General features: G+C 43.0%; 1 protein-coding gene across 18 annotated transcripts in view; it reads left to right on the top strand.

Moving 5' to 3' along the window:
• Positions 1 to 18,448, top strand: part of Ank3 (ankyrin 3, node of Ranvier (ankyrin G)) — a 329,054-nt gene that overhangs the window by 121,433 nt on the left and 189,173 nt on the right. For all 18 annotated transcript variants that reach the window (XM_013514813.1, XM_013514811.1, XM_013514810.1 and 15 more), the window contains exons 6-7: positions 818 to 1,003; positions 2,890 to 2,988. In XM_013514813.1, the coding sequence (XP_013370267.1) occupies positions 818 to 1,003; positions 2,890 to 2,988 (285 nt within the window). The remainder of the gene's footprint in view (positions 1 to 817; positions 1,004 to 2,889; positions 2,989 to 18,448) is intronic.

The following is an 18,448-nucleotide window of genomic DNA, read 5'->3' as shown; positions in this document are numbered from 1 at the left end:
TAATCCCAGAACTCGGGAGGCTGAGGCAAGAGGATCAGTGAGAGTTCAAGGTCAGTCTGGGCTACACAGTGCGTTCAAGGCCAGCCTGAACTCATAGTGAGATCTTGTCTCAAAAACACAAAAAAATACAATATAATATGATACAATAGCCAAATAAATAAAATCAAGTTTTATATGATCGCTATATCTTCATCCCTCATTGGTCAGAGACGCAAAAGTATTTTACACAGTTCTTAAATGAGCAGTGACTGTGGCTCATTAATTTCTGCATATTGATGGGGCCCCAGACATCTGCCAGGCACAAAGTAGTGAACCAGACGGCACATACCGCATCTTTAAAACGTCAGTGACAATTTTTACATCAGATTTAAATTCCTTTGAAAGTCCTGCCTGAATATAACCTGAAGTGTTAATGTTTCACTAAAATTGTGTATTCTCAAATTATGGCATCTTGGAATCTTTTTACATATAGTACTTTTATGTACTTTCAAAATGTTTAAATGTTTCTACTTCGTGTATAATTATTACTTATCCATAGGAAAAAACAAAATTTTTTTCAATGCTGAGGATGCAATCTAGAGCCTCAAAGCCCATATACTTAGCGCAAATATCTTACTGGGTTTTTGCTTTGTGAATAAACACATACATAACCAAAACTACACATTTTGTCACATGTGTGTCTATTTGAATATGTTGTTAGTTTTAATAACCCTAAATAAAAATCAATCCTGGGTCACTGATTGCCTTCTTATTTGTTAATGGAATCCAGAAACAACTCTCTACTGGGGCAAGTCTTGACCCATCCATTTCTTTGCAGGACGGCTTCACACCCTTGGCAGTAGCTTTGCAACAAGGTCACGACCAAGTAGTGTCACTCCTGCTAGAAAATGACACAAAAGGAAAGGTGCGTCTTCCGGCTCTTCACATTGCTGCCCGAAAAGATGACACGAAAGCCGCTGCCCTGCTGCTGCAGAATGACAACAACGCAGACGTGGAGTCAAAGGTGAGGCACGGGGACATGAGCCTTTCATGCATCTACCCTAAGCTAGCGCACAACTTCTGAAAATGCCTGGTCTCCCCCTTGGCAAGCTTACCCCAAATCTCAGCTTCCCTGAGAGGAACGAAAATGTGTAACCCAGCCAGCTGCAGGCACCCACACCCTCGACATGAAAATCAGCTGGAGGGTGCTATGCATGCTGCCCTGGCGTGCTAAAAGGGAGGCCACCTCGAAAGAAACTGATTCATATGCAACTGATAGTTTCCTTCCTTGTCATGTTATGGTCGGAATGTATCTAACACTGCAGCTCAAACTTCAGGGTGAAAAGTTACAAAATGCTAAAGACAGGACGCACAGTGTAACCCCTGGTTCATAGCTAAGATGACAGGCAGTGCGCCAAGTGCAGATCGGCTGTGGAAAGCATGCCAGAAGTGAAGGAGCTACGGCCCAAAACGCACATCGTCTTAACGTGTCTTACCTGAAAGTCTGGGAAGGAAATGCGGCGGTCGGACTAGGTGGTCATGTAGCCTCCATCCAGCCCAGCTTTCTCTCTGTGCCTCTGTGCTTCTGTCATAGCTTTCCTCTCATCACTTAGCTTCATCATTTAGCTTTCTGCAATCCATGTCACCGACAGTGAACTAACCGTTCATTTTTTCCTCCTCTTTGCTTCCCAATGTGTTAACCTAGATGGTGGTGAATAGAACAACAGAGGTATATATATATATATATATATGACTATGTATATGTACAACCAATATCTGCATCATCACTCCCCATTACTTAGTGCTGCTGCCTCTCATCTCCTTCCCTCCTTCTTTGCATCGCCTCCTGTAGGCTAGATACCTGCTTTCTACCCTGTCCCCCAAAGGAGCATGTGCCAGAGCAGACAGTAGTTTGATTACCAGGGCTTTCTGCAGCTGAACCTGGTGTTTGAGAGGAAGTTTGAGGAATCCTTAAGGGTATTACAGTAGACCTGTGAGATGAAGCGTTTGGACACATTAGATGCTTATCAGCTGTACCAAAAGCTGCAGACAACCCTGTCATTCTACTCCTCCAGGACTGATTCTTTAGGGTTCTGCATGACACTTACCCTCTGTGGTGTCAGCAAAAGAAAAAGTGGCCTCTGAGATGCCAGTAGGAGCCATCCCCCACCCCAAGAGTCAGCGAAACAGCTAGCATGGCTACAAGGCTTGCTGAGAACTTAGAAATGCATCTAGTTCCTACAAGGTTTCAATCTTTGGGGACTAAGTGAATCGCTGCATGTTTAGCATTTTTTACGGAAGTAAAATGACCATGGTATAAAAAATCCAGAAAAAAAATGTGTAATTGAATAGGCATTTGCTAATAGAGAAATTAACTTGTGGATTCTTCATGAAATACAATCACCCATTATACAAAATCAATTTCGGGTAATACCTGTAGCCCTCAAAATTGCCTTAGTCCTTAAAATTGACATTTATTGTTGGTTAATTTCAATCTATACTGAATGTATAAAACTAACTGAATTTGGATAAAGAGTTTCAGTGGCCAGTTCTACCATCAGTAATAAAACAGTGGTCCTAAAACAAGCTTTTTGTGGGCTATGAATGCTTTTCTTGTCATCCCTACCGAAACTTTTTAAATGTTAGTTTCTACGTAGTTACCATACTGGATTGCTAAGATGGACCAGTCTCCACCCCAGGACTGGTGCTGGCTGGTCCTCTCCTGTGACGTCGGGTTTATTAGAAACCCTGTGAGCATCTGGCCCTGATAGAAACCAGGAACAGAATGGAATGTGGATCTCAGCATATTTTGCTTCCTCATTTGTATCTGGGCAGGGCTGTGATATTACCCTGTCAGACAGGGAGCTGGCAGGAATCAATTGACTCTCTGCTGTGTTCTTCTCTTCACAGAGTGGCTTCACTCCGCTCCACATAGCTGCTCACTATGGAAATATTAATGTAGCCACGTTGCTGTTAAACCGAGCGGCTGCTGTGGACTTCACTGCACGGGTAAGAGCCCAGCAATGCACATGGCCTTTGAGCAACGACGTTTGATGTTGCTTTTACAATCTGAAAGGAGGGTGGGAGACATGGCTGCCAAAGATCTTTCTAATCAGTGAATGCTATGATTTCCTACTAGTCCTGTGCGTTTTCCTGCTTTTACAGTGATGTGATTGTTTCCTAGCAGAAAAAGTAAAGCAAGACCATGGGTAGCTGGGATAAATAATAAGTGCATGTACAGAAGATGCAATTCATGTCACCATGGCAATGAACAACTAATGGTTCCCTAAGTTGATTCTGAATCTGTTAGAAATTGTTCAAATGGGACTTGGAGTGCTCTAGAGATAGCAAGTAGAAATGATTCTATAGGTAGGAATGTTCTAGAACACCCAAATAAGCCCCAAATTTCTGAACCTTTGGTATCTTTTTGTTTCCCACCAATTTTCATAATGAATAACAAAATTATGCAACCTAAGTAAGCTTCTATTCACAGAGCAAAAGCTAGATGGTCAAGGGCACCACTGGACAACAGCTTGGACATCCAAACACAGTACCACTGCTCTGAAGGTAAAACGTGGCTCACTGCTGGGCTTGGTCAACAGAAATGCCACTGAAAAATAAAAACTGGGAAAAAAGTTCATATTTTCATGTTTCCACAAAATGTAGTGTTGGAAGGAGGAGGAGGCAGCAGCTCAAAGTACAGAGTCAGACTCCAGGGTTCACTTTTTGGTTCTAATTCTTTTCTCTCTATGTCTCTGAGTTTCCTCGTTTATAAGACGAATGAATAGGGAGGATGAACTTAAAGGATAACTTTAATAAAGCAAATTCACCTTCCCATCATCGAATCACTCTGAGAATTAAGACACAGTGGATGCAAAGCATTTAACACAACGTCAGATGTATCACCATTACAAGGGCGGCATGATGCTGTGATTCCACCCATAGCATCTGAAGTATTCTTTTTGCTAAACTCTCTTAAAGTAAGAATGGGGTGAAGGAGACGGGCAATAATGCCAGTCCTGGCAGTAATAGTAACAGCAGTAAAAGTAATACCATTTTTAAAGTACTGACTGGGTAGAAAATGCCAGGCAAAACATTTTATCACACCTGTTCTAACAGGAAGACAAATGTTAATTATTCCTGTTTTGCAGAAGAGGAAACTGAGGCTTAGAGATAAGTAGCTGCTGCGAGATCCCAGAGCTTGCAGGTCAGAAGAGGCAGGGCTTCAGGCCCGAAGCTGTGAGCCACCCAGTACTGTATTCCCTCTCCCTTCAGTTCTTAGTTCTGTAAAAATTAATCAGAGCTAAGATCATACTAATATAAAGCCTATTTCCTGCCCTATTGTCATTTGCTTGCACAAAGCTCATCTCAATTCAAATGACTTGAAAGTGCCAGCCAGTTGTTCTCACTCTGGAGCTCTGTCCTTTCTGCATTAACTGCTCCCTGAGTGTGGCATATCCAAGTTCTATTGTGGTTCTTGGAAGGGCAAACTTAAGCACTCCTTTAATACGCCCAGGTATAAACGCGGCCTGTCAGTGTGAACACTGAAGTTCGTTTCAAGATGCATTCTTCTGCTTTTATTTCTGTAATTGACGATATAATAAAAACTTCATTTACTCGCTTCTTCCATTAGAACATTTGGATAATTCATGTCAGAGTGGCGGTTGAAGTTTGTCTTTGTGCCATTGTTCAGAAATTTCCTAATGCTGCCGAAAGTAAGACGCGGGAATGCTTAAGCAATTCGCAAGCACAAATTGCAGTACTGCCAGGCTCCAACCAGCAATTTCAAGGCACCTATTACCATTAAAACAGTGACTGTGGTAATTATGAAAGATGCTTGTTTATTGATTAAAAATCAATGGAGCCCTCAGACCCACATTGTTAACCTTGCCTGACTCTCCACATGCAATTGAAAGTAGTCACACTTGCTTTCGTTTAAAATATCTGCAAGCACAGACGCTTCCCTGATTTTACCCTGAGTCATTCCTAAATCCTGAGGCTCGGAGAGGAGGCATTGGTCTTGTTTACCCTCAGCAACCTCTGAATGTGCTTTGGTGACTGATGACTTGCTTTAGGGTGTCTAAGAACTCTCCATAAATAGCTTGTCCATATTCGGTGCCAAGCTTCTAGTAACTTTACCCGTAATCACCCAGGATCTATACTTTCATGCTATAGAGGCCTCTGACTACCCAACCTCAGGGAAGTCTTTCTCGGTCACAGTTCCCTTGGGAATGTAGCAGATGAAAGTATGGTGCCCCAGCCTGCAGAGGGGATCTAGTTCTAACTGCTCAGAATAATTCAGGGATGATCATTAAGCCTCATTTGCTAAAAACTAGTGGCAAATGGAAACCATAACTCATAGACCTTAGCACTAGGCCTAGCTAGAGGTGTAGAAAATAGTTGAAAGGTAAATGTAAGAAAGAGCAGCAGTGATCTTTGTCTAGGGCTGTGATTTCTGTTTTCTGATGGTGACAGGGTCCAGGAGGGAGTGAAAGGTGGAGAAGAAAGGCAGCAATAGTCTCGTTCTCTGCAGCACGAGGGCTGGGGGAGTGACCCCGAGACGGGTGACCTGCTCACAGTGCGGGCTGGTGGACAGGAAGGAGGACACTTCCAGAGTCGTTTCCTTCCTGCAGATGTTCATTTCCAAACCAGATAAGAAGCAGAAACAAAGGCAGTGTGACTAGGGGAGCACACAATAGCCCAGATCCCTGTCTAAGCGCTTTTGTAATGCTCACTAATTTGTGCGGCAATAAAACTAACCCAGCCAATGGTGAATGCTATACCCTCCAGGAGCAACTCTGGCAACCAGTTTGTAGCATACTTACCTGTTCTATGACACTTTTTAGATTTTTATTCCAATGTCCAGTTTTGTGTTTGCATTTTGATTTTGCTTTATATACATAAGATATCCCGTCTGACATCTTCAACATTTCCTTTCGGATTATCCACGGAGACAACTCCTTCAGCCTCATGGGGCCCCTGCAGGGAGCTAACGCAGCCCCTGCTGAATGCTGCAATGCAGCATCAGCTCTTCAGGCTTTGAACCGAGTCTGCTCTGAGATGGCGTTGACACTCTCTGAATCTGTGCTTGACCCTGGCTTTCTTAGCAAATCCCTCCAGCTCTCCTGGGGAAGAAAATGTAACCAAGATCCCCCCAGAGCTCCATCATTCCAGTGAGCAGCATTTATGCACTGAGGCAACTACAAGCCAAATTACATTATGTGGACACCTGCAAAGTTCCTTTTATTGATTGAAAATGATGAGTTCTTTCATCTGGCTGAGTTTTTTCATCGAATATAATGGGTCACGTAACCTTATTCTGGCTCTTGTGACTACCTTTCTCTTGTAAATTATTACTCATTTTCCCCTTTGGAGAAGAAAATCGAATCAAACATCCATCTGTTAATTTTGTACTTTTTGCCCTGACCTCTGAAAGGATGAGAGAGTTGGGTTTCCAAAAGTGTTTCAGGTGGTTCACGGATGAAAATATGCAGAGTAAGACACGTGAGAAAGAAACAGAAAAGGTGTTCCCAGCAGCTGGGAGGAGCCAGGGAGTACAGCAGCTAGAGAAGCGTAGGCCTTAGAACATTTGATACAAGTCACAGAAGTGAAAACAGGGACTATATCATTTTCATCTTTTGACAAAGGAAATCTTAGTTATCTATAACTACTTTCTAAGCCCTTTGAAGACCCCAGGGGCTCAGTCACCTGCCTTCCACCTGGTCCCCAGATGCTCACCAATACACACCTGGCTAAGGAATATAACAAAAGCTTAATCCTCCCAGCCTGCCAGTAATGGACTTGATATCCCAGAACACGTTTCTTCCTGTCTAGATCTTTTTGTGGAGAGGTTCACATTTATTTCAGAAAGCCCTCCTTGCTGTTCCATAAAGCAAGAAGACAGGACCTTTGATTTTGCTGCCAGACAGCTCTTTACCTGCCTGTCACAAGAAGGTACCCTTAACCTAACAACAGAGTCACCAGGTTGTGCAGCTGCAGTTCATTCACCAGCTCCCTGAGAAAGAGAAAATGTCGAGACTCTCCCAGTGAGAGAATTAGGTGCTCGGCAGTGCTTCCCTTCCTGTCTTCTGCAGGTGCAGGGTAGAGTAATGATTCTGTAAGTTACTCGTCCAGAGTTACAGTCAGTTACTAAGTCTTACAGTTAGTTACTAAGTCCAGCCTCCTCACTGGGCATTTAACACTTAGTATCTCAAGAACTGTCAGAGAGCTGAAGTCACAAGGTCATGACATATATGTGTAGCTCCCCCCAGAGCCTGCTCTTGATCTCACAAGACCAAATTCCTCAAGGTCGCACCCGTGTTGTCTCACACACACTGGAACCCTGGACCATGGCCGGCACTGGGAGGGACACGGTGTCTATCCATGAAGCTCAAGAACGGATGAAAGTATCACTTCCAGGCCTCCTCATCCCTTACCCCCAAACACCAGCTCCAGTGCAAACTTGCCTTCCTCAGGCCCCATCTTCTCCCCAGTCCATCAGATTCTGTTGCTTCTGTCAAACCTTCCCTGGGGTTAAAACTGCTTCCCAAACCACCATCAGCTGCCTTGAGGGAGATGGAAATTCCTAAGATTACAATGAAATTGGAAACCAGTGACCCAAACCCGAATGTTGACTGGCAGGTGCTACGGGCAAGTTTCTCTGCGTAGGAGGAACCTTGTGAGTTACCTGTGTGGGTACCCTCAGGAGAAAAGCCTGGGGCACAGTACTGCTTCTCCAGAGCTGCTGCCGAGCCTTCTTCCATTCAGGGTATTTGCAGAGGGGCCTCTGGACCTCAACTCTAAAGACCCGATCAAGGTGACCATCAGGAGGTGCTTGGAAGGACATCAGCAATGCTCCAGTTAAGAGTATGCCTGTCTTTCATAATGGCTTTCTAAGGGCCCAGGGCTCCTGGAGACCAGCTTGTTTCATGTAGTGGTACCTTTGCCACTACATTCCCCCCTCATTACACAATTCTTTTTCAAAATGAAAGCAAAAAACACCCATAATAGTCCTATTTTTTTAATTTATGTGTTTAACTTTCTGTAAACCAAATATGCATGCAAAGCCATTTTATGCATGCAAAGACATTTCTTTGAATTGATACATATTTTTAAAGTAGGTTTATCTCCTATTATAGGATCAACAGCATTAAAGATGAGCACTTTACAAACTGGGATGTGTAAACCTCCTCTTGAATGAAAATGGAGAAAGTGTTAGCAAAGGACATGAGTTATGGAAAGTAGCCACGTGCCTACTGCATTAACCATGTGCTTGTTGCCATGGTAACATTAATATCTTGGGAGAATCAAACTGAGTTTGCAAGATAAATAGAGGAGAGAGTGGTAGGGGCTGGGGATTTAGCTCAGCGGCACAGTGCCTGCCTGGCAAGCGTGAGGTTGTGAGTTCAATTCCCGGTACCAGAAAAAACAAAAAAGGAGAGAGTGGTATATATTCCTTTGTATCGATTTGCTCTTATGAGCATGCCAAGCCATCTCAATCCTGCCTTTTCCACTTAGTTCTGAGTGGCATGTAAAGGACAGCCTCTGGTAGACATTATTTTATAGATACGTGTTTTTCTTAAATGCACGTATGCAACTGAACTCCATTAGCATCTGCCCGTGTGATGTCTGTGTTGTCCATCTCCTGCAGGGGTAAAGTTTCTAAGTGGCAGCAGCATGGAGCAAGGACAGAATACATGCTGGATCCCTGGGCGCTTGTCCTGGCAGCGTCATTTGTCACTGATGTGGTCCATAGCAAGTCCTTTTATCTTCCAACATGCAGTTTTCTTAACAGAGTCAGAGACAGAGACAGAAAGAGAGACAGAGAGAGAGATCAGTCAGTAAGAGACCCTTCCTGTCTGTCCCACCACTTTGTCTGGCAGTGACAGAAGTGGCCTTCAGCTTCTCTTCCTCCTCTCCCACTGACAGTAGATACTGCACCGTGCCAAAGTCACACATGTTGAACCCAGACTGGTGGACTCTCCCGCGGGCTGCAGCTTCCTCTGTGTACTCTTGGCAATGCTTCGACTTTATCATCTGAAAAATGGGCCTGATAGAAGCCGGACTTGGAGGCGTAGGCCTATAATCTCAGTACTGTGGAGGCTGAGGCAGGAGAATCACTATGAGTTTGAGGCCAGCCTGGGCTACATAGTGAGTTCAAAGCTAGCCTGAACTACATAGTGAGACCCTGTCTCTGAATGAATGAATGAATGACCTGGTAGTAGCACCTAACTCACAACATCATGACAGCTAAGTGAAATAATCTGTATAAGTCACCAACACCGCACAGGCAGGAGCTCCAGACATATTTATAGTTGCTGTTGTTGCTGCTTTCATTGGGCGAGGACCCGCACACATAAGACACATTCTCCTGCACAGCCTGATAGATGTGCTGGCCACATGGTGGGTGACGTGGGGGCAGCTCTCCCAAGGGCTTCTGAAGGTAGTCACGGATATCCCTTCCCAGAATATTTGGGTTCCAGTGTTTGCAGTGGTGTTTATAGCTGAAAGCCAGCCTTTAAGAAATAACTAAGATAACTTTGCTTGAGACAGTAAGAACCCCAATCAGAAAAAAGTTACAGAAAGTAGAAGGGACATATTTCTTTTGCTTTTCCTCCTTGAATATATGCCCGGCTTCCTGCAGTGCTGCTATAGAATTCTTGCTCCGAGAACATTTTTAAATGACCTGAATAAATCCTATTTTGAAAGTCTGTGAAATAAAATTCTATTAAGGTAGGAGTTAGCAGAGCTCGCTTTATTCATTTGCACTTTAAAAGAGAATTATTCATTAGCTGTAGAATTTTCGTTCTCTCCAGTGAGTGCAAAAGGCAATGTGGGGCTGCTGAGCCCTGGCCTGACCCTCTGCTGCACGAGTCCTGGACGGACCCTCTGCTGCACATCCCAGTGAATTCCCACACTGCCTGTCCCTGGACGGGTGTTGGTAACAGCTCAGAGGCTCCCTGGACTCCTCCTTGAATACTCAAATTCTCCCATAGTGATAAAAAACATATCCCTACTCTTCCTCTGGGGCTTTAAAGAGTGTACAAGAATGGTAAAAGGGCACCTGGAGGGTGAGGTTACGGTTTTGCAGAACCAGAGGGTTGCAAAGGTTACTACCCTGAATATGCGCATGAATTACTTACTGGGTCTTGCCAGAACTAAAACATGAGTTTCCAAGAAAACAAGTTCAGGCAGGGGATCAGTATGGACCAGCAGGGCTGAAGAAAATATTGAGATGCTGGGCTATGGTGGAAACAAGGAAGGCTGGAATCAGCCCCAAGAAATGAGGCTGGTGCTGAGAGTGGGGTTCACTGGCTGAGCACATGCATAGCTCAGTGTCGGCACAAAAACAAACAAACTAGAAATCAATGGTGAAACCAGCCCAGGGCAGTGCCACGCCAAGGGATTGGCCTTGACCCTGCAGTTGAAAGGGAATCATTCCAGATCTTCAAATGGCAAAGCCGGAGAAGTAGTGTTTAATGAACATTATGAGACATTGTGGCAAAATGGCCCTCGGTTGTGAGCGGTGGTGGACTCCAGTCACGGGGAAAACTCAGTCCCGTGGAGAAAGGCCTGTGTGTGAGGAGGGGTAGGTCCGACCACAGTGCAGTGCTGCTGTCAGCACCGGCCTCTCTAGAGCTCTCGCAGGGCCACTGTCTCGATGACAGAGGAGGAGCCAGGAGGAGCCGTGATGAGTTGGAACATTCAGGAGTCTACACAGCATTTTCGGTTGTTACCGTGGCTCAGCCTCCCTCACAGGTTCACAGGATCATCCCATACAAATAACAACGTCCTGATGCAAATGCCAAAGACACCGCCGCTGAGACATGCCAGAGTAGACACTGCCTTTCAACCAAGAGATGAGCTGGTGGGATGGGTCAGGATGAGCAGAGAGGACCCAGAAGTTCAAGTTCAGCCTGAGCTCGCTCCTCAGCATCCCCCACCACCACTCCCGGAATTGTTTGGTGCTTGCTCCTGAGACTTTTTTTTTTTTTTTTTTCCGGTACCGGGAATCAAACTCACGACCTTGAGCTTGCCAGGCAGGCGCTATGCCGTTGAGCTTTTTTTTTTTTTTTTTTTTCCGGTACCGGGAATCAAACTCACGACCTTGAGCTTGCCAGGCAGGCGCTATGCCGTTGAGCTAAATCCCCAGCCCTCCTAAGACTTTAAAATGAGCCAGAAAAACCTTACACAAACTTCTTACTAGCTTAAGTGGTAGCTTTTCTTAGTTACTGAGAAGCAGTTTCCCATACTTTATATCATTTATTCCTCACATTAATTCTGAGGTGTTTATTCCTCACATTTATTAATGTGTTTGTTCCTCATATTAATTCCCATTTTACAACAGAAAGCAGGAAGTTATATGATTTGTGCAAAGCTGTATAGCTCCACAGTAGTGTTACTTGGGGTAAGAAACACTAACTAAGACAAAAAAGTAAAAGAAAACCTGAATTTAGACTGTGTGGTTCATAAAAATACCCTGACATCTGAGGCAATGTGTACTTGAACAGAGAATTTAATATAAAGCATCCCAAGAAAACCAAGTTAAATTAATTAATGCCAGGACCAGGGCTGCAAGGTGAACTTAATACATTCTGAATCTTCATTAATCATGCTTTGACATCATCTCATGATACTGAGACTTTCAGTGATCTTATGACAGAGATACGTGATTTACATTTCTGGTAAGAAATTTGGGGCAGGCTTGTCTTTCCAAGGAGAAGGCCCTCTGAACTTGAAAATTAAAAACAAATAAATTTCCCAATACTTTATAGATCAGAGCCTCTCAGGAAGTGTCTCTCTTAGATTCTAACTCATTAAATCTGCCTTACATGTAGTGGGTACTTAAATCCATATTTTTAACAAATTCTTCAAGTGATTCTTCTGATCAGGCAAGATTAGGAAATATTCACCAAGGCCAAACTGCAGAAGATTCTCTCTCTAAATTACCCAAAGTTGAATCATAGAGGTCTTTAAAAAATCATTTCCTTATTACAATTATTTATTGTTTATAACCCCTCAATAGAAACTTGAATTAACTACATCTTGCAGTTAAATGATACTTTAATGTACAGTGTATCATTTGAAACCCACAACAGTAGCCAGCTTTACAGAAAAGCCAAGGAGGTCCCCAAGGAATTTTTTGCCCCAGCTCCTACTGAGTGTAAAGTGACAGAATGGAGATTCGAAGACAGGCCTCTTGGTCTTGTGTGCCTTGTGTGTGGCATCTGCGTTAGTGAATACACGCAGCTGCTGGAAGTCTGCACAGTGGTCAGTGAGTGGCAGCAGGACCCAGAGGCTGAGGATGAGGCGTTCATCCCTGGTGGTGGCCGGGTCATCGCTGCCCCTGGAAAAACACCTCCCCTCGTAAGGACAAGAGCACTGCACACAGATGAGCCAGTTTGCACAACTGTTTTTGTTAATTCTAAACTATCTTTCTTTAGGAACTTCAAAGACATTGTTTTCATTTCTAGACATGTTTGAAACTTGAGCCAAGTACCTAGCTTATCCAAATACCAAATAAGGGCAAGATACCTGAGCTATGAAAGGCTTTAAGTTAGCAGAGATCTAGAAAGTCTGCAAATGATTTTGTTTCTGAAGGAGAAGGAAAAATATCCACACAGAAATTGATGGAATTCCTGCTTATCAGAGGTGATACAAGACTGCAGAAAATTTGCAATTGTGAGGCCCCTTGTTATTTCTGTGTTTGAGTTTTTGGTGATGGACTGTCAGAGAAAACAGTGGAATTGTTTAAATTGAAGTTATAGTATTCATTAGAAACATTACAAGAAATCTAGTATCGCTAGACCAGCTCACTTTAAGTAATTTCAATTTTGCAATTTTTTTCAACATTTAGAAAACAATTATGGTTGCTCTTTAAATGACTGTCAGTTCAATCCCTGTGTCTCACTGTTTGTAGGTGGAAATTTTTGCTGGGAAGGCTATCTGTAATGCAAGCCTAAAGCAAGCTACTTCTGAATAAGTGTTAGTAGTGAAACCTTTAATGAAATATGAAAAAAGAAAAAACAAGTATTCTTCTTTTCAAAAGGACACCATTGAATTTGTCCCTCTTAGACATTTAATGTTTCTATTAGCAGTGAATGTCCTATTCCCTTTTGATGGAAATTGTACGTCAGAAGTGTTTTCAGAATAGAGACTATGCTACATAGATTCTGAGCATGAACCAATGTAGACCAAGTAAGGAACATATCACTTGGCCATCCTTTCTCCTACATGACATACTGGAAAAGCCGGCAGTTATGCAATCAGACAACTCAAGTTCAAGTCTTAGCTCTGGCATTTTCTCACCATGAGACCTCATCCTGGTTACTTTTCTCTCATTGCTGAGACAAAATACTCAACACCCAAAGTAAAAGGGGGAAAGGTTAACTTAGCTCCCAGTGTGCAGAGGGTTCATTCCACAGTCAGCTGGCTCCAAGACACAGTGGCACATGGCAGAGGGGCAGCCATTCATGGAGGCTGGGGTAGCAGAAGACAGCAAAAGCAACAAGAGAGACAGCCTCTTTCTGCCTCTCATAGCGTATCCTGTCTACCGAGATTAGGGCGGTGCCAATCCAATCAGTGCACTGATCCAGCACTCACCCCCCCCCCAATCCCAGCACCCTTCATCCCAGCATTGCACTAGGAATCAGTCACACTCCAGATTCAGCTGCCTCCCGAAAGCACCCCACCCTGGACCATATGGGGCTTTGGGTCATCCAGACAGAAACCATAACAGACCTGTAACCCCTTCCGGCTTCACCTTGCTCACCTATGAATTGCAGTTAATAGGACCTATTTCACGGACAGTTGTGGAGATAAAACATAATCACATATGTTTCATAGGGCTTGCACAAAGCAGGAGCCTCATAATAGGTAGTTTTTCCATTATAATTGCGTTTTTTCTCATCTAGTTACTTCATCTAAATCAATAGGTGTGAAAAGGTTTTTAACAGAATTCCTCTAACGAATGCTTACAGAATAAACAGGACGTGTTGGCACCTGCCTATAATCTCAGCTACTCAGGAAGCTGAGGCAGAAAGATTACCTATTCAAACCCAGCCTGGACAATATAACAAGCCCCTGTTTCAAAATAATAAGGGCCTGGAGTGGGTTCAATCCCTGGTACAAAGAAAGGAAAGGAGAAAAAGAGGCTTAAAATAAGATGAAAAGGCATTTACTGTTTAAATTTTCAATGCCTCAAGTTCCTGATGTTTACATGAAATAATGGAAAGCTGACATGTAGTCTGAAAAAAATATCTTTCAAAAGCACATATTGAACACCCATTAGGATGTCTACTAGAAATAACCAGTGTTGAGAGGGTGTGGAGTATGAGAAATCTTGTAAACTGTTCATGCTGCTACAATGAAAAAGGTTTATTATATCATTATTAAATGACCCATTAATCCCACTTCTAGGTACAATGTACAAATATTGTAAACACAAAGTCTCGGGGTACTTGTACACCTAGATTCGTAGCAGCATTATTCACAAATCCGAGAGGTGGGTGCAACCCGAGTGTGCAACAGTGAGTGCTTGGATAAGCAGAGTGTGATAGATGCATATTCTAGAAAACACCTGGTCTTTAAGAAGGAACTGTTGACATGCTACCCGATAGCTGAGCCCTGTCTTGGTCACTGTCTCATCACTGGGATGTGATGAGTCACACCCAAAACTTGAAGGAGGAGAGGTGTATTCTGGCTCACGTTTCAATCCAGTGTCGGCCAGTGTCAAGGCGGGAACAGTATGGGGGAAGGGCCCTGCAGAGGACGCTGCTCACAGCATGGCGGCCCAGAAGCAGAGTGAGACGAAGCCAGTGGGGGTCACACCCTTCCTGATCAGCTGCCCAGCGACCCCACTTCTAAGCAGGCCCCACCTCCTAATAGCGCATTCAGCTCTGAGCTACACATGCATTAATTCACAGATGAGTACAGCACCCCCAGACCCAACCCCCTCCTCACAGCCCCATCTTTGAGCACATGAGGCTTGGAGGGCATTTGCAACCTAAGCCATGACCACCCTTCAGGAAACTTCACTGAGTGAAAGAAACCGCTCAGAGCAAGACAAACACTGAATGATTCTGCTTATGTGAGCACCCAGAGTACTCAGGCTCATAGAGATAGAAGTGGAACAGGACTGCTGTGGGCTGGGGGAAGAGGAAAGTGGGGAACTGAGTCATAGGTATGAAGTTTCCATTGTCAGGATTCAAAGAGTTCTGGAGTTGGTTGTACAACAGTTGATGTAGTAATAATAATAATATAATTGTACTGAACTGTAGATACTTATGATTAAGGTAGAAGTTTTATGTTATGTATATTTTTAATTTTTAAAGTACATTTTGTAAACCACCAAACTAGCATTCATAAAGACCCAGCCAGTTGTAATGTCCAGTGTAGTAAAAGTGGAAGATGGCTCTGTCATTGAGAAAAGAGGTCAAAGTAAGCCCTGGTCTCAGCCTTCCTGCACCCCTGGCAACAGCTGGTACCATGCACACCAGCCACGACTGCGCATAGGAAGGGAGTGGCAAGGATTTCCACTGAGGATGGGCTGTCTCCCCACTGCTAAGTCACCTGGAAGTCCCAGAGGACAGCCTGGTGGCGCCTTATCTAAGTTCTGATGAGCCATCCTCTGTCCCAGCAGAAGTCTCTGACAGTACAAACAATAAACAGATTTATTTCACCCTTAAAAGAAAATAAATAACTCTCCAGAGTTTAGAGCAAAACGGATCCAGCGCTCAGAGCCTGATTTCACAACAAACATCCAATTTCTAAGCATTTGGTGCTGCAGCCTAAGAGCCTAGCGCTATCGGGTGTCTGATCAAATGAGATTTAGCTAGTGTCCCTGAGAGGAAGGCAAAGCTGGGGTGGTGTCACGGACATCAATACCTCAGTGTCAGTGGCAGCAAGGCTACTGTGGATTTAATCTCCTTATCCAGAATGCACAGAGAGAAAAGTTGGTATAGAAGAGGCAGGCAGGCAGCAAAGCTGGAGAAGAGGAAAAGACTTTCTCTAAAAATACCTATTTCATTAAAGCCTTGTGGATACAGAGAAAATGCACAGTGGCAGTCATCTGAATGGTCAGGATAGTATGAAAGATGTTTCTGAGTCTACTTTATACTCATTAATTTTACACTAAGTTGAATTTCTATTAAAGGAAGTCCTACTTACATTTCAGATTATGAAGGCTGGAATGTCCTCTTACAAGTATGTTTAATGGGTATAAATTTTCCTGGGTGTATCCTTCAACAGTCAAATCTCATCATTGGAAGCAATATTATTTGCCTGTATGTTACAGCTTTCTTAAGTCGTTAAAAAGTTAGACGTTCTCATAAAAACAAATGAGGTACTAACATATACCACAACAGGGGTGAACCTTGGAAACATTGTGCTAGGTGAGCAAAACCAGTCACGAAAGGACACATATTGGACGTTTCCATTTTTTTAAACACATATCCAGTCTAGCCACATCCACAGAGAGCAAATTAGTAGCTACATGGGGAGGGGATTAAGGAATTGAAAAATGGGAAATGATTCTTTTTAATAGTGTAAGATTTAGGGGCTGGGGATTTAGCTCAGCAGCACAGCGCGCCTGCCTGGCAAGTGCGAGGTCGTGAGTTCAATTCCTGGTACCGGAAAAAAAAAACCAAAAAAAAAATAGTACAAGATTTACAAATGTTCAAGAAGTAGATACTTGTGATTTGTACAGCTTATAAATATACTGAAAGTCATTGAATTGTATACTTTAGTGAATTTTGTTATGTGTTAATTATATTTTTAAACTCTTCATAAAAATAAACTGAGTAGATTATCAGTGGAAAATAATAAAAATTTATGGAAAGAATATTTTTAAACTCCAGAAAATTAAAACAGGAGTTCAGTTCTGTATTTTTTTTCTACACTGTATCCAAATCTATGTGACTGTAAAATATTATTAATCAAACATTTATTGATCACCTGCTCTATGTCAGAGGGTGAGAGGACACAAACTTCTTCCCTAAAAGACTAAAATTCTTTCAAAAGATATATACAAGGTATAATAGAACAATAAGGCAAGTTTAAAATAAAAAAAAATGTTTACAGTAAAGACATATTGTGTTTTGTTTTGGTTTGGTTTGGATATATGGTCGTGCTGTGTAGCCCAAACTGGCCTTGAACTCAAGGCGATCCTCCTGCTTCAGCCTCCTGGGTGCTGGGATTGCAGGCATGGGCTACAACACCTGGCTCACATTGCCTTTAATCCCCCTTGAATATCCTCCCCCTCGCTTCAGATATGCATGTCCCATCATTCTTCCTGCTTTCTGAAGCACGGGTGTTTCAAGGGAGGGGGAGATTTTAGGGAGAAGAATGGCAATGCACCTTTTACTGTAATAAATTTTTTTAAAGTTTAACATTCACCTTATATTTTGATCACCCCAGTATTCCTGTGGATCGAACAAAGATGACAATAATCTTACTTAAATAGCCTTCCTGTGCTTTCTTTGTAAGCCTATTTATTAATCATTTTCCTGTTTCTATTTATACTAGGAATGATGCTAAAATATAAGAGAAGAAAATAATAAAGTTTTTTTTTGTTGTTATTTTTTGAGACAAGGTCTTACTAAATTGCCCAACCTGGGCTCAAACTTGTAATCCTCCTGCCTCAGCCTCCCAGAATGCTGGGATTACAGTTGTACACCACTACTTACAGCTAGACATAAAAGTTTTGAAATGGGTATTTGTTAAATGGGTATCCTCAACCTATTGAAATCTTCATCTTCATATTTTTATTTTGTAACTTTGACTAACTTTTTTTAAGCCATAGTAGTAGCAAGTGGGAAAATTAGAAAAGGATACTGGATTCCCTCTCCTCATTTAATTATTAGAACTTGTATTTATAGAGGACATGTCAAGCAGCCAAACTGAAATAGTTCTGTCATTTAATTTTCCTTATCTAGGAGGTTTTGAGCGATACTCTTTTAGTCTTTCCCTTAGTGATAATCTATTCCAGACATTTTCAAAAGAAAATAAGAAATATAGTGCAGAAAAGAGGGAACAACCAGTAATCAATTCCTCTTTACAGACTTAAATTAAAAGGAAAGTCTGCTACTTCTCTCTAGCCAGATAGGAATGGCCCTGCTTTCCCCTTGGGGAGCCGCAGAAATGCCCTTGCTTCAGTGATTTGCATAAGATGATCTTGACTGCATCCTCAGCTGGGTTGTTCCTTCTAAACAGCTGAGAGGGAAGGAATTAGCAAGCTTCACCAGGGCAAGTGGTTTCGGGTCCCTGTCTTCAGCAGTACGGCACCCATCATCTCTGTCACATGACAGCACGTATTTCATGTTAGCACCGTGCGTTTCTATCATGTTATATGGGTCACAGCTCAGCCCTGGCTTCCTATTCTCCCTTGCTATTTCTACCCTAGCCAGAGTCCGGCTGCAGACTGCTCCTGTGCTGAGCTGATGCTTCGTGATACCTTTCTTTCCCCTTTCCC

Source organism: Chinchilla lanigera, unplaced genomic scaffold, assembly GCF_000276665.1.
Source record: "Chinchilla lanigera isolate Chin_1 unplaced genomic scaffold, ChiLan1.0 scaffold00024, whole genome shotgun sequence".
NCBI lineage: Eukaryota > Metazoa > Chordata > Mammalia > Rodentia > Chinchillidae > Chinchilla > Chinchilla lanigera.
This window is presented reverse-complemented; position numbering and strand designations above follow the sequence as displayed.